At 44.5% G+C, this 15,928-nt stretch overlaps 1 protein-coding gene across 4 annotated transcripts in view; it reads left to right on the forward strand.

Annotated features, from left to right (window-relative positions):
- The window catches only part of LOC115131475 (trafficking protein particle complex subunit 9), a 316,964-nt gene that overhangs the window by 213,107 nt on the left and 87,929 nt on the right, over positions 1–15,928 (forward strand). For 3 of the 4 annotated variants that reach the window (XM_065020435.1, XM_065020436.1, XM_065020438.1), the window contains one exon: positions 14,777–14,929. In XM_065020435.1, coding sequence (XP_064876507.1) covers positions 14,777–14,929 — 153 coding nt within the window. Of the gene's footprint in view, positions 1–920; positions 1,257–14,776; positions 14,930–15,928 lie in introns of those variants that run through there. The other variant, XM_029663227.2, reaches the window with a different exon arrangement.

The raw sequence follows: 15,928 nt of genomic DNA on the forward strand, positions 1-15,928 counted from the left end.
AGGGGGTGAAGGGAGGGTGACCTAGGATGGGAGGTAGAGGGGGGTGAAGGGAGGGGAGGTGAAGGGAGGTGAGAAGGGGTGATCTAGGATGGTGGTAGAGGGGAGGGTGATCTAGGATGGAGGTAGGGGGGTGAAGGGAGGGTGATCTAGGATGGAGGTCTAGGATGGTGGTAGGGGGGTGAAGGGAGGGTGATCTAGGATGGAGGTAGAGGGGGGTGAAGGGAGGGTGATCTAGGATGGAGGTAGAGGGGGGTGAAGGGAGGGTGATCTAGGATGGAGGTAGAGGGGGGTGAAGGGAGGGTGACCTAGGATGGAGGTAGAGGGGGGTGAAGGGAGGGTGATCTAGGATGGAGGTAGAGGGGGGTGAAGGGAGGGTGATCTAGGATGGAGGTAGAGGGAGGGTGATCTAGGATGGCAGCCCCTGGTCCTCCGTGCCCTCCCGGACCACTAACAGAGACAGTTATTAAAAGCCTGCTAATAGACTAGATTAGGTTTAAGCCCTGCAAGACGCCACAATCAATTCAGAAAGGAAGAGAGGCAGTGGTTGAGAAGGAATGAGATGATGTTGTTATCCCTTCCCTGTACAGCAGCAGGCTATGCAGCGGGTTCTACGTCACTTTTAGAAATTAGATGTATAGGCGTTTATCTTTACAGCTGTTTGCGACATTACTTCATTTGGGAAATATAATAAATTGTTAGAAATCTCATATTCAACGTTTATGCACAAAAGAACAATCCCAGATCTGTTAAACTTTGCATTTTTCTTTACTTTTTACACTGTTTGTGTCGATGAAACGGGGCATTTCATGGCTCAATGTGTCTGTTTGAAGATGCCTGGGAGATGAAAGCAGCCCTGGTTTGAAGATGGGACTTCAGTCAGGGACATAAACCCAGTATCACTAATCTTCAAACGCCTGTAGTTTGTGTATCACAGGAGGTTGGTGGCACCTTAATTGGGGAAGACGAGCTCGTGGTAAACGGCTGGAGCGGAATCAAATACATCAAACACATGGTTTCCATCAAACACACACCATTCGCTGCGTTTCAGCCATTATTATGAGCCGTCCTCCCATCAGGAGCCAGCTGTGGACTGTGTTTGTGTGTTCGCATGTGTGTGTGTTGCAGTTAAAGCTTCTTGTTTGTCTGTTCAGAGCGCGTACCGTAATTGCTGGACTATTAAGCGCACCTGAATATAAACCGCACCCATTGAATTATTAAAAAATTTGTATTTTGTACATAAATACGCCACACATGTCTATAAGGTGCCTACCGGTACAGGTGCCTTTACCACGGCTTGTAACATTGAAACAAATGAACTTGTTTCAGGAGGAGGAATGTCAGGATGAGCCTGCAGGAAGGGTACCACATGAGGATGTCTTCCTGTAGCACAGCATTGAGATTGCCTGAAAAGACAAGCTCAATCCGATGATGCTGTGACACACCACCCCAGACCATGACAGACCCTCCAACTCCAAATTCAGAGTACAGGCCTTGGTTTAACGCTCATTCCTTCGACGATAAACGCGAAACCGACCATCACCCCTGGTGAGACAAAACCCGCGACTCGTCAGTGAAGAGCACTTTTTGCCATTCTTGTCTGGTCATGTCTGGTTATTGCAGACAGTTTGAGCACTGATGGAGGGATTGTGCGTTCCTGGTGTTCGGATGTACCGATCTTGTGCAGGTTTTGTTACACGTGGTCTGCCACTGCAAGGACGATCATCTGTCCGTCCTGTCTCCCTGCAGATGATGGGCATCTTTCTTTTGGTGTTTTGTCAGAGTCAGTAGAAAGGCCTCTTTAGTGTCCTTAATTCGCCTACCGTCTTTAAACTAGTTAGTGTCTTAACCGTTCCACAGGTGCATGTTCATTACTTGTTTATGGTTCATTGAACAAGCATGGGAAACAGTGTTTAAACCCTTTATAATGAAGATCTGTGAAGTTACTTGGATTTTTACGAATTATCTTGAAAGACAAAGGAACGTTTCTTTTTTTGCTGTGTATGTGTGTGTGTGTGTGTGTGTGTGTGTGTGTACAATTCCTAATATGGAGAATGGTGCGTGTGTGTGTTTTTAGAGAACACAGACTTGCAGGCACACACTTGTCTCTTCACAATCATGAAGTGGAGCGACATTACAGACTTCAGGATTCAACTTTGACTTGCCATTGCTATGCACACCTAATATGTGAAAACTTTCAGGCTAGATATTGTACTGGGACACAATCATAATCATTGTCTTGTTGGAATACTTTGCAGCTGTAAGTCCTCTATCAGTTTTGCCCAGTTCCTCAGCTGTAATCTTTCATTCATTGTTCAGGTCTGGACTTTGACTTGGCCAAAATGTTTATTTTGAAATATTCCATTGTAGATTTTGCTTTATGTTTTGGATCATGGCGCTGAAGAAAAGCAGGCCCAAACCATGATTGCCACCACCATGTTTGACAGTGGGGATGGTGTGTTCAGGTGATGAGCTGTGTTGCTTTACGCCAAACATAACGTTTTTGCATTGTTGCCAAAAAGTTCAATTTTGGTTTCATCTGACCAGAGCACCTTCTTCCACATGTTTGGTGTGTCTCCCAAGTGGCTTGAAACTTTAAACGAAGACCACTCTTCCATAAAGGCCAGATTTTGCAATATGACTGATTGTTGTCCTATTCTCCCACCTCAGCTGTAATCTCTGCAGTTCATCCAGAGTGATCATGGGCCTCTTGGCTGCATCTCCGATCAGTCTTCTCTTGTATGAGCTGAAAGTTTAGAGGGACGGCCAGGTCTTGGTAGATCTGAACTCCTTCCATTTCAATATTATCGCTTGCACAGTGCTCAAAACTTGGGAAATCTTTTTTGTATCCAAATCCGCTTTAAACTTCTTCACAACAGTATTTTGGACCTGCACTGGTGTGTCCTTGTTCTTCATGATGCTCTCTGCGCTTTTAACTGACCTTGAGACTAACAGTGCAGGTCATTTATACAGCCTTGATTAACACAGGTGGATTGTATTTATCATCATTAGTCATTTAGGTCAACATTGGATCATTCAGAGATCCTCACTGAACTTCTGGAGAGAGTTTGCTGCACTGAAAGTAAAGGGGCTGAATAATTTTGCACGCCCAATTTTTCAGTTTTTGATTTGTTAAAAAAGTTTGAAATATCCAATAAATGTCGTTCCACTTCATGATTGTGTCCCACTTGTTGTTGATTCTTCACAAACAAATACAGTTTTATATCTTTATGTTTGAAGCCTGAAATGTGGCAAAAGGTCGCAAAGTTCAAGGGGGCCGAATACTTTCGTAAGGCACTGTATTTAGTATTTGCCCGATTTCGTTTTGTTTTCTCTGTTTTTTATATTTTTTATAGAAAAACAGAAACATTTGATGTTCTAAGGCCACAACAATGCTTAAAACACATCAAGAGACCACTTCTGAGGTCTGGGTAAAATCTAAGAATTTGGGGTGCAGTTAACCTTTAATTCAACTGGGCACCAGCCAGAGACTGTTTGGTTAGCAGTGTTTCTGTTAGCATTGATTGCAGATTTTGCAAAACAAATGGCTACTGAATTTATGCAAATAATCATGATATCATTCTGCCAGGTAGGCATAGGCTACTTTGTAGTTAGCATTTAGCTGAGAATGTTTCCATCTACTAACAGACAGTTATCATTATTAGCATTATCGTTAATGGCTTCACAAAGTGTGGACTACACATATTCGTGCACAACACACACACAACACACACAGACAGGCATTTCTGTGCCTTTTCAGATATTTCAGGGAAAATACAAATCATTTATGCATTTTGTTCATGTCTTATTTTTGTATATAAATATTTTTTACCTTTATTTAACTAGGCAAGTCAGTTAAGAACTTATTCTTATTTAAAATGACCGCCTACACCGGTCAAACCCGGACGACGCTGGGCCAATTGTGCGCCGAACTATGGGACTCCTAATCATGGCCGGGTGTGATACAGCCTGGATTTCAACCAGGGACTGTAGTGAAGCCTTTTGCACTGAGATGCAGTGCCTTAGACTGCTGCGCCACTCGGGAGCCCTTATGATTATAAATATTCTCATAAAATCAATACATTTAGTTGATTTCCTGCTAAATTCAATACATTTTTTAATATTGTTGAATTCCATTTTAATGTCTGGATTCTGTGATTCTGTATGTGTTTTTCGCAATGCACATTTTATAGGGCCCTATACAGAAAACTCTCACACACCCACATACAAACACACACACACACACACACAGGTGTGGTAGTTGTGACTTTGTGAACTGCACAGTGTTCTCTGTGCAGATAGACACAGCTCCTCTGGGACCAGTGAGCTGAGCATCTCTTAGCTGAGAGTCACAGATGAACACACACATCAATATATCGACCCAGTGTTGTGGTACCAAGCAGAGAAAATGGAAATAGTCACCTTTTCCTTAATACACTCTGGGAGAAAGCATTGGTGTTTCTAAATGTTGTTACTCGCACAGCAGATATTACAACCCTAGTTATGCTATTATGCAGGCAGTGTCAATATGTGTCCCAAATGGCACCATATTCCCTATTTAGTGCACTACTTTTGACCAGAGCCCATAGGGTGCACTACAGTATGTACACTCGTTGAAAAAAAGTGCTATCTAGAACCTAAAATGGTTCTTCGGCTGTCCCCATAGGAGAACCCTTTGAGGTTCCAGGTAGAGCTATTTTGGTTCCAGCTAGAACTCTTTTGGGTTCCAAAAGTGTTATACCTGGAACCCCTATGGGGACCACCGAAGAACCCTTTTTTGTAAGAGGATAGGATATTAGTGCCATTTAGAAGACTTTTTCTAGCGACACTAACCCTCACACTCAACTTCTATGGCAGTGGTCACTAAAACCTTTATGAGTCGAGATCACTTTCTGAATCAAAATGCAGGCCGTTTATAAAAAAAGATAAGCCTATGCTACATGAACCTATTAAAAGCAGTTCTGTAGCGATGAGGTTTGTGCAGTAGGCTATAGGCCCAATACATTATCACTGCACATAGGCTATTCTTGAATTGCCCTGCCAATGTTGTTCTCTTGTCAGACCATTTTTAAAATGATATGTGATCAAACTGGTAATATATCATTTGTTGTATTACATGTGAGGCATGAATTGAAAAAATGTGCGTTTTAGTTTGCTGGGAGGGAGAGAGAGGGACGTAGAGAGAGGGAGGGGTAGGGAGGGAGGTAGAGTGAGGAAGGGGGAGAGAGGGAGGGGTAGGGAGGGAGGTCGAGAGAGAGAGAGAGAGAGAGGGGAGGGAGGAGAGAGAGAGAGAGAGGGAGGGAGAGAGAGAGAAAGAGGAGGGAGGGGTAGGGAGAGAGAGAGGGAGGGAGGGATGGAGGTCGAGAGAGAGATGGAGGGAGGGAGGGGGAGGGAGGGAGGTCGAGAGGAGATAGAGGGAGGGGAGGGAGGGGGGAGGGAGAGAGAGGAGAGAGGAGGGAGGAGGGGTAGAGAGAGATGGAGTGGGAGGGAGGGTAGGGAGGGAGAGAGATAGAGAGTGGGAGGGAGGGGTAGGGAGAGAGAGAGGGATAGAGAGTGGGAGGGAGGGGTAGGGAGAGAGATAGAGAGTGGGAGGGAGGGGTAGGGAGAGAGAGAGAGAGGGAGGGATGGAGGTCGAGGAGAGATGGAGGGAGGGAGGGGGAGGGAGGGAGGTCGAGAGAGAGATAGGGGAGGGAGGGGTAGGGAGAGAGAGAGAGAGAGGAAGGGAGGGGTAGAGAGAGATAGAGGGGAGGGAGGGGTAGGGAGGAGAGAGATAGAGGGAGGGAGGGGTAGGGAGAGAGAGAGGGATAGAGAGGGGAGGGGTAGGGAGAGAGAGAGAGAGAGGGGGGAGGGAGGGAGGGGTAGGGAGAGAGATAGAGAGAGGGAGGGAGGGTAGAGAGAGAGAGAGAGAGGGAGGGAGGGGTAGAGAGAGAGATAGAGGGGAGGGAGGGGTATTGAGAGAGATAGAGAGGGGAGGGAGGGGTAGAGAGAGAGAGAGAGGGAGGGAGGGGTAGGGAGAGAGAGAGAGAGGGAGGGAGGGGTAGGGAGAGAGAGAGGGAGGGAGGGGTAGAGAGAGAGAGAGAGGGAGGGGGGGTAGGGAGAGAGATAGAGGGAGGGGTAGGGAGAGAGATAGAGAGAGGGAGGGGTAGGAGAGAGAGAGAGAGAGAGAGAGAGAGAGAGGGGTAGGGAGAGAGAGATGGCGGGAGAGAGGGGTAGGGAGAGAGAGATGACGGGAGGGAGAGAGAGAGGAAGGGAGGGGTAGAGAGAGATAGAGAGTGGGAGGGAGGGGTAGGGAGCGAGAGAGATGGAGGGAGGGAGGGGTAGGGAGGAGGTCGAGAGAGAGATGGAGAGTGGGAGGGAGGGTAGGGAGAGAGAGAGAGATGGAGAGTGGGAGGGAGGGGTAGGGAGAGAGAGAGAGAGAGAGGGAGGGAGGGGTAGAGAGAGGGAGGGAGGGAGGGAGGGAGGGGTAGAGAGAGAGAGATAGAGGGAGGGAGGGAGGGGTAGGGAGAGAGATAGAGAGAGGGAGGGAGGGAGGGGTAGAGAGAGAGATAGAGAGAGGGAGGGAGGGGTAGGGAGAGAGATAGAGAGAGAGAGAGGGGTAGAGAGATAGAGGGAGGGAGGGGTAAGGGAGAGAGAGAGAGAGGGAGGGGTAGGGAGAGAGAGAGAGGTAGAGAGAGAGAGAGAGAGAGAGAGGAGAGGGGTAGGGCGAGAGAGAGAGAGTGGTAGGGAGGGAGAGAGAGAGAGAGTGGGAGGGAGGGGTAGGCAGAGAGATAGAGAGAGAGAGAGAGAGAGAGAGAGAGATAGTGTTCCTCTCACCGTTCCTCAGCTCTTCCTCCCTCCGCTGATTGTCCCAAAAGGAGACACCGTCTTCCAGCTGATGGTGAAACTCTGACTCATGTTGTTACTCGTATGACCAGACAACGTGAAATAGTCCAAAGACACAAGCCGCTAATAACAACGCAAGTCTATGGATACACTTTGTAGCTTGAGTTGATAGGCAGAGGGTGTTTTATGTCGTGTTGACAGTGCTGAATGAAATCTTTACGATGAACTCACTCATCTCTTTGCTGTATTCATTGACAGTCTCTCTCTAGTCATGGTTTTGAAATCTCACACAGTAGTCGACAATCAACTTCGCTGTGGGCTCGTGGAAGCTGTTGACACAGTGATCTGAGCTACCTGATTGGCCAGCGTTAGGCCTATAGGTGCACTTGATTTGCTCTCCAGGCCCACAGGGTGGAGTTGTACCTTCAGACACATGACATGGTTCATAATGGGAACAGTTGGACTACTACTAAATCAAGTGCACCTACCACAAACATTTTGGAATGCAAGACTTTATTGGCGGGCTTTTTACAGAGATGTTTGGCGATCGACTAGGAATGCCTTGGAGATCAACCAGTCGATCGCAGAAGAAAGGGTGGTGACCACTGTCCTATGGAGATAAATGTTTGCAGTCAGGTGCCCTCCTGAAAGCCATGGTACTGCTGTTTGTCTCAGCCTACAGAGGAATGATGGTAAAAGTCTGTCAAATGGACGGTTCTATTCCATTTACCTGCTGTGGGAAAGGGAGTGTTCTAGTGTCTGGCTCTCTGTTTTATACCTGGAGAGAAGACTATTTATTAGTCGTAACAACAGTGTGTGCGTGCGCGCGTGCCTGCGTGCGTGCATGCGCGTTAGTGCCTGCGAGAGCCTGAGGAGAAAAGGTAAGAAAGATGGAGAGAGACAAACAGCCAATAGTTATACATTGTCATAAAGATTTAGGTTGTGACAAAAACCTGGGCCCTGCAGCTGTTTCTCTGTGTCTGTGATTTGACTGTTCCCGGGACACCATCATCACTCTCACTTTGCTGGGGGAATCAATCCTCTACCAAACCCTTTTCATTTAATACCACATCCATCACCATTAATTACACACAGGCTGGAAATAAGATTGTTTTATATTGGTTTAATATATTCATTTCAAATCTAGGATGTTATGAAACAGTTTAAGAGACAGTTAGATGAATGAAATAAAACAAAGAAAGATCCAAGACAGATGAAGTCTCATTCTGCTAGGGAGATAATCAGGTGTAATGCATTATTTTAACACTTACTTCACAGAGTTATTGGAATGGTAAACAGACACCAGTAGGCATGCAGAGGAGAGGATTTGACTTCCCTACTGCTTCATAATGGGCCTTATCTGTTTGAGTGGATAGTAATATGCAAGGCAGCAGAAAGAGATCTGGGACCAGGCTAGCCTTGAGTTACTCCTCTGTAAGGTCCACAGGTGGCCAACCCGGTGCAGCGCAGGGTATCGCCTCCTTCCGTGGGCTCTTATTGGCTGTGGCAGGCCAGCAGGGGAAGTGGCTATTGGCTAAGACAGCAGAAACAGAGTGGGAATCTGATGCCATCTCCATCGCTTCACACAGGCCTGAGGAGTAGAAATGTTCACCTCTCTGTTTCTGCATCCCTCTCCCCCTATCTCTCTCTTCCAGTTGTCTTCAACCACTTCCTTCCTGCTTCACCCACACGGTGCCGTGTCATTGTGATAGACTGCACTGGCTGCATCCAATTGGCACTTTTATCTCTTCTCTTAGAATGGAAGGCATAAATGTAGCGCCCGGTAATTAGTAAGAAGTTGGTTAGTATTTCATTAGAGAGGCATTCAGAACTGAATCCCGGATGTGTCTCTGTTGCCCTAACCGCAGGCTATGAACACATTCTCTCTGCCGCCTGTTAGGATATGAACCTGAACACACACACACACTGTGGAACAGGAAGCTTGGAGCCTCAGGGTGTTTGGTCTAACTGGATAAATAATTTATCAGTGACCAGGGCTGGTCAGTAGACTGGACAGGACAGTAGCAGGATCAGGGTGGATGGATGGCATTAGAGATGAGCACACCAACTTCAACAAACAGTTGACAAGCAGTAGATAGATAGACCGGTGCAGGTTGCCATTCTAAACTGCTGACCACAACAACTGACACCTACATGTCTTGTCAAAGCCATACAGTATGTTTGCATTGAGTGCTTCTGTGGTCTCTTGCCCTTTGGTCATCTTTATATTTAGTGGGAATGGAATGGATTGATCCACCTATTTACCTTTATTGATTTGGTTTAATGCTATATTTTGAATGGTGAACTGAAATGTGTTGCCTGTGGCTACACTGTCAGTGAATCTCTAATAGTTTAGTTTAGTTTCTTTATATCTGAACATATTCACGGTTTCAGAGGGAGACTGGCTTTTAAAATGTCAACAAACCCACATCTCAAATGATTTGATCTGATCATCTGACCAATATGTCCTTCTGTGATTAAAGTTTAGACGTTAGGATACTTATTTACAGTGTGTGACTGCCTGCGGAAATACTTGGCCAAGTTACAGACAATCAATGAGCAGTGAGCACACGCAGAGCAACATAGGACAAGCAAAACATAGCATGTAGACAGAGCAATATTTCACAAAAAGCAACAAGACAAAACCCATAAAAGCAACAAAGTGTTTCCACACTTCACAAGCTACAGACAACATGGAAAGCAGCAATAGACAGCTAGGGATTATGTTAACTTTTTCTCTTAGTGGGGCAGTGCCGTTGGAGGTCTGTCTCCTGTGTGTCTAACCTTCAGTCTCCTCTGCTCTGCCTCTAGGATGGCTCAGTAGCACCCAAGTATCTGTCTCCTGTGTTTAACCTTCACTCTCCTCTGCTCTGCCTCTCTAGGATGGCTCAGTAGCACCCAAGTATCTGTCTCCTGTGTTTAACCTTCACTCTCCTCTGCTCTGCCTCTCTAGGATGGCTCAGTAGCACCCAAGTATCTGTCTCCTGTCTTTAACCTTCACTCTCCTCTGCTCTGCCTCTCTAGGATGGCTCAGTAGCACCCAAGTATCTGTCTCCTGTGTTTAACCTTCACTCTCCTCTGCTCTGCCTCTCTAGGATGGCTCAGTAGCACCCAAGTATCTGTGTCCTGTATTTAACCTTCACTCTCATCTGCTCTGCCTCTCTAGGATGGCTCAGTAGCACCCAAGTCTCTCTCTCCTGTGTTTAACCTTCACTCTCCTCTCTCCATCCTCTCTAGGATGGCTCAGTAGCACCCAAGTCTCTCTCTCCTGTGTTTAACCTTCACTCTCCTCTCTCCCTCCTCTCTAGAATGGCTCAGTAGTACCCAAGTCTCTCTCTCCTGTGTTTAACCTTCACTCTCCTCTCTCCCTCCTCTCTAGAATGGCTCAGTAGTACCCAAGTCTCTCTCTCCTGTGTTTAACCTTCACTCTCCTCTCAATTCAATTCAATTCAAGGGCTTTATTGGTATGGGAAACATGTGTTAACATTGCCAAAGCAAGTGAGGTAGATAATATATAAAGTGAATATATAAAATGAAATAAACAATCAAAATTAACAGTAAACATTACACATACAGAAGTTTCAAAACAATAAAGACATTACAAATGTCATATTATATATATATATATACAGTGTTTTAACAATGTACAAATGGTTAAAGGACACAAGATAAAATAAATAAGCATAAATATGGGTTGTATTTACAATGGTGTTTGTTCTTTACTGGTTGCCCTTTTCTCGTGGCAACATGTCACAAATCTTGCTGCTGTGATGGCACACTGTGGAATTTCACCCAGTAGATATGGGAGTTTATCAAAATTGGATTTGTTCTCTCCTGTGTTTAACCTTCACTCTCCTCTCTCCCTCTCTGGCTAGGCATGTCTCTCTCTCCTGTGTTTACCCTTCACTCTCTTCTCTCCCTCCCTCTCTAGAATGGCTCAGTAGTACCCAAGTCTCTCTCTCCTGTGTTTACCCAAGTCTCACCCAAGTCTCTCCTGTGTTTAACCTTCACTCTCCTCTCTCCCTCCTCTCTAGGATGGCTCAGTAGCACCCAAGTCTCTCTCTCCTGTGTTTAACCTTCACTCTCCTCTCTCCCTCCTCTCTAGGATGGCTCAGTAGCACCCAAGTCTCTCTCTCCTGTGTTTAACCTTCACTCTCCTCTCTCCCTCCTCTCTAGAATGGCTCAGTAGCACCCAAGTCTCTCTCTCCTGTGTTTAACCTTCACTCTCCTCTCTCCCTCCTCTCTAGGATGGCTCAGTAGCACCCAAGTCTCTCTCTCCTGTGTTTAACCTTCGATCTCCTATCTTCCTCCCCTTGAGGATGGCTCAGTAAAAAAAAAATCATAAGGGAATGAAATGCTATGTGGGCTAAAGCAAGAGGGACTGGTTCTTCGAAATATGGGTGTGGCTATGATCCGTAAATTGAAAGCAGACCTCTACCTGAAATCTACTTCACATCATTTAAATAATCCATCCAAATTTTGGCAAGTTGTGAATGGTTTGGAGTGCGAAAAAGATACACAGCTTCCCAAACAATTGTTGGTAGACACACAGATTGTAACTGAGAGAACCCCCATTCGGAAAGACTTGAATCAGCATTTTTTTTTAGATGCAGGCAGTTTATTTGAAAAGGTCGAATTTATAATTGAGCCCCCTATGAATTTACCTGACACCCCTGTGCACTCCTTCATCAGGTTCTCCTTTTCGTCCTTCTCTGTTTCAGAAGTGTGTAAAGCCCTGGACAATAATCCCCTGGCCCTGATGAACTAGACCCCCGCTTCCTACACCTAGCTGCAGACATCATTGCTCCCCCTTAAACATGTATTTTTAACCTCACGCTTGATGTTAAGGAAATCTCCAAGTTATGGAAATCTGCTTTTGTACTGCCTCTCCTGAAAGGTGGAGATCCTTTGCTACTTGACAACTGTCGACCCATATCAAAATTGTCTGTACTGTCAAAGGTACTGGAGTCCTTAGTTAGTAGGCAGCTAATGACCTACTTCCAAGAAAACATCTTCAAATGAATGCAATCAGGTTTTAGGTCTGGCCACAGCACTGTTTCAGCAACATTGAAGGTTTTAAATGACATCCACTGTGCTCTTGATAAGAAGTTACATTGTGTGTCTGTCTTTATTGATTTGTCGAAGGCTTTTGACACCGTGGACCATGATGTATTAGTGCAAAGGTTCAAATGTTGTGGAATTACTGGTCATGCTCTAGATTGGTTTATAAGTTACCTATCAAATCGTACACAATGTGTAATGGCGTTCAGGTGTTCCGCAAGGTTTTATTTTAGGCCCACTGTTGTTCATTTTGTATATCAACAACATTGGGGATCTTATTGAAACAGCGGATGTTCATTTTTATGCAGATGATACTGTTCTTTATTCAAGTGGTAGTAGTTTATCTTTAGCTTTTGAAAATGCCCAAAGAACATTTAACATCATACAAAATAATCTGTATGATTTAAAGCTGGCTCTAAATTCAGGTAAAACAAATGCCAGGCATGTTACTAATCATGTCATTGCTACATTGGCTGGGCATACTATAGAGCATGTTAAAGTGTACAAATATTTGGGTGTGTGGGTTGATGATAAGCTGAGTTTCACTGTGCATGTAGAGAACTTTTAATTTTATTTCTATTACCGGCATCAGGCTTGTTTTTCTTTTGAGGCTTTTAGATTTTAGTGATGTTATCTCACTACCCTGAGAGCACTTCATGCAGTGTGTCATGCAGCCCTCAGGTTCATTACAAATCAGAAACGTTTAACACATCATTGTGTTGCGCTGTTGGCTGGTCGTCATTGACCTTGAGTAGGCTTTAACACTGGGATACACTGATTTATAAGGCCATATTAGGTCAAATTCCATTTTATCTCTGTTCTTTTTTAGTCAGGTCGGAAAATAAATATCAATTACTGTCCCATTCTCATTTGCTTCTAACAGTACCAAATATTAGAACAGGTCATGGTAGAAATAGTTTTATTTACAGTGGGGCAAAAAAGTATTTAGTCAGCCACCAATTGTGCAAGTTCTCCCACTTAAAAAGATGAGGCCTGTAATTTTCATCATAGGTACACTTCAACTATGACAGACAAAATGAGAAAGAAAATCACATTGTAGGATTTTTAATGAATTTATTTGCAAATTATGGTGGAAAATAAGTATTTGGTCACCTACAAACAAGCAAGATTTCTGGCTCTCACAAACCTGTAACTTCTTCTTTAAGAGGCTCCTCTGTCCTCCACTCGTTACCTGTATTAATGGCACCTGTTTGAACTTGTTATCAGTATAAAAGACAGCTGTCCACAACCTCAAACAGTCACACTCCAAACTCCACTATGGCCAAGACCAAAGAGCTGTCAAAGGACACCAGAAACAAAATTGTAGACCTGCACCAGGCTGGGAAGACTGAATCTGCAATAGGTAAGCAGCTTGGTTTGAAGAAATCAACTGTGGGAGCAATTATTAGGAAATGGAAGACATACAAGACCACTGATAGTGTCACTCGATCTGGGGCTCCACGCAAGATCTCACCCCGTGGGGTCAAAATGATCACAAGAACGGTGAGCAAAAATCCCAGAACCACACCGGGGGACCTAGTGAATGAGCTGCAGAAAGCTGGGACCAAAGTAACAAACGTCTACCATCAGTAACAGACTACGCCACCAGGGACTCAAATCCTGCAGTGCCAGACGTGTCCCCCTGCTTAAGTCAGTACATGTCCAGGCCCGTCTGAAGTTTGCTAGAGAGCATTTGGATGATCCAGAAGAAGATTGGGAGAATGTCATATGGTCAGATGAAACCAAAATATAACTTTTTGGTTAAAACTCAACTCGTCGTGTTTGGAGGAATGCTGAGTTGCATCCAAAGAACACCATACCTACTGTGAAGCATGGGGGTGGAAACATCATGCTTTGGGGCTGTTTTTCTGCAAAGGGACCAGAACGACTGAATGAATGGGGTCATGTATCGTGAGATTTTGAGTGAAAACCTCCTTCCATCAGCAAGGGTAATGAAGATGAAACGTGGCTGGGTCTTTCAGCATGACAATGATCCCAAACACACCGCCTGGGCAACGAAGGAGTGGCTTCGTAAGAAGCATTTCAAGGTCCTGGAGTGGCCTAGCCAGTCTCCAGATCTCAACCCCATAGAAAATCTTTGGAGGGAGTTGAAAGTCCGTGTTGTCCAGCAACAGCTCCAAAACATCACTGCTCTAGAGGAGATCTGCATGGAGGAATGGGCCAAAATACCAGCAACAGTGTGTGAAAACCTTGTGAAGACTTACAGAAAACGTTTGACCTCTGTCATTGCCAACAAAGGGTATATAACAAAGTATTGAGATATAATTTTGTTATTGACCAAATACTTATTTTCCACCATAATTTGCAAATAAATTCATTAAAAATCCTACAATGTGATTTTCTGGAATTTCTTTTCTCATTTTGTCAGTCATAGTTGAAGTGTACCTATGATGAAAGTTACAGGCCTCTCTCATCTTTTTAAGTGCGAGAACTTGCACAATTGGTGGCTGACTAAATACTTTTTTGCCCCACTGTACTTAGCACCGTAATCCTGGAATTCTCTCCTGAAGATTTTAAAATTTGATGATCTAGTTTCGTTGGTGGAGTTTAAACACTTGATCGATGTATATATCATAGAAGAGTGTAATTCTTTTCAGGCCACCCTTTTTAGTCAAGACTTTTGTATTTTTAATGTCAAATGTTTTTGTTGTACTGTATGTGTGTTTATAGTTTTGTTTAATGTTGTGTTAGTGTATGTAAGTTGTTTTTTCTAAAACGTTGTTCCCCCTGCTGCTATTGGGCCAGTTCTCTCTTGGAAAATGTTATCTCAATGAGAAAAACCTGTATAAATAAAAGTCAATTAAAATTTTAAAAAGTTGCACCCAAGTCTGTCTCCTGTGTCTAACCTTTGCTCTTCTCTCTCCCTCCCCTCTAGGATGGCGATCCAGGTGGATAAGTTCGACTTTCACACGTTGCCCCAGCCGGACCAGGAGGCCGTGCGCTACACCAACCCCAAACTACTGGAGGAAGAGAGGCTTCACGCCCAGGCCTCCATGATCAGCAGCACCCTGGGCATCACCTGGAACATCATATCCTTTGATGTTGGATGTATACAGATCCTTATTAGAAGGCATCTGGATGCTACATCCGGAGGTCTTTTGGCTAGGTTGTGTGCCAGTTCTACTGCACTTACAGATGGGAGAAAGTATTTGCGAAATGTTCATGCAGCCTTGGGCACTATATAGGGAATAGGGTGCCATTTGAGACACATCCTTTGTCAATATGCAGGCAGGGCACTCCATCAGAACCTCTTAGGTAATGAGGGGGCTATTACCAATACACAGACTCAGTGTTGTTTAGAATGGCCTATCAAGTTGTTACAGGGAGGAGGTGTACAATTAATAATTAATCGGAGTCCCTGTGCTGTTGAACTTGCCATCATATTTTCCATTTTAGTAATGCATAAACACTGCTGTGATTGTGTGCATTTGTTTGATCTGCAAGCAATTTGGCAGCTGTGTGTGTGTGTGTGTGGGGGGGGGGGTTCTTCTATCCTTGTGGGACCGATAATCCCTAAAAGTCCCCACAAGGATAGTAAAACAAGGACAATTATCCCTTGTGGGAACATTTCTCACGTCCCAATGAGGACAAAAGCTATTTTAAAGGGTTTATGATTAATGTTAGGGTTATTACTTTAGGTTATGGTTAGATTTAGGTTTAGGGAAAATAGGATTTTAAATGGAAATACGTTTTAGGTCCCCACGAGGATAGAAGAACATAATGTGTGTGTGTGGATGGGTGCGTGCGTACAGAAGCGACTGCAGTAGATGATGTCACTAATGTTGTTTCTCAGAGGGTACTGTTAAATCACAGCGCGGTGCATGTCAGAGCTCTACTCAGAACTGGGCTGTGTGATTATGTTATTGAGGCTGGAGAATGAAAGGCACTATATTTCCAACCAAGCACTTGTTCAAACAACGTATCATTTTTTTTGTTATCTGAAATTGTTATATCAGAAAAACATTGAAACATTGCGGAAATAAATAGGTTTTAAGTATAGAAAACTAGGACTGTGAACAGAAGGGTT

Source organism: Oncorhynchus nerka, linkage group LG7 (genome assembly GCF_034236695.1).
Source record: "Oncorhynchus nerka isolate Pitt River linkage group LG7, Oner_Uvic_2.0, whole genome shotgun sequence".
Classification (NCBI taxonomy): domain Eukaryota; kingdom Metazoa; phylum Chordata; class Actinopteri; order Salmoniformes; family Salmonidae; genus Oncorhynchus; species Oncorhynchus nerka.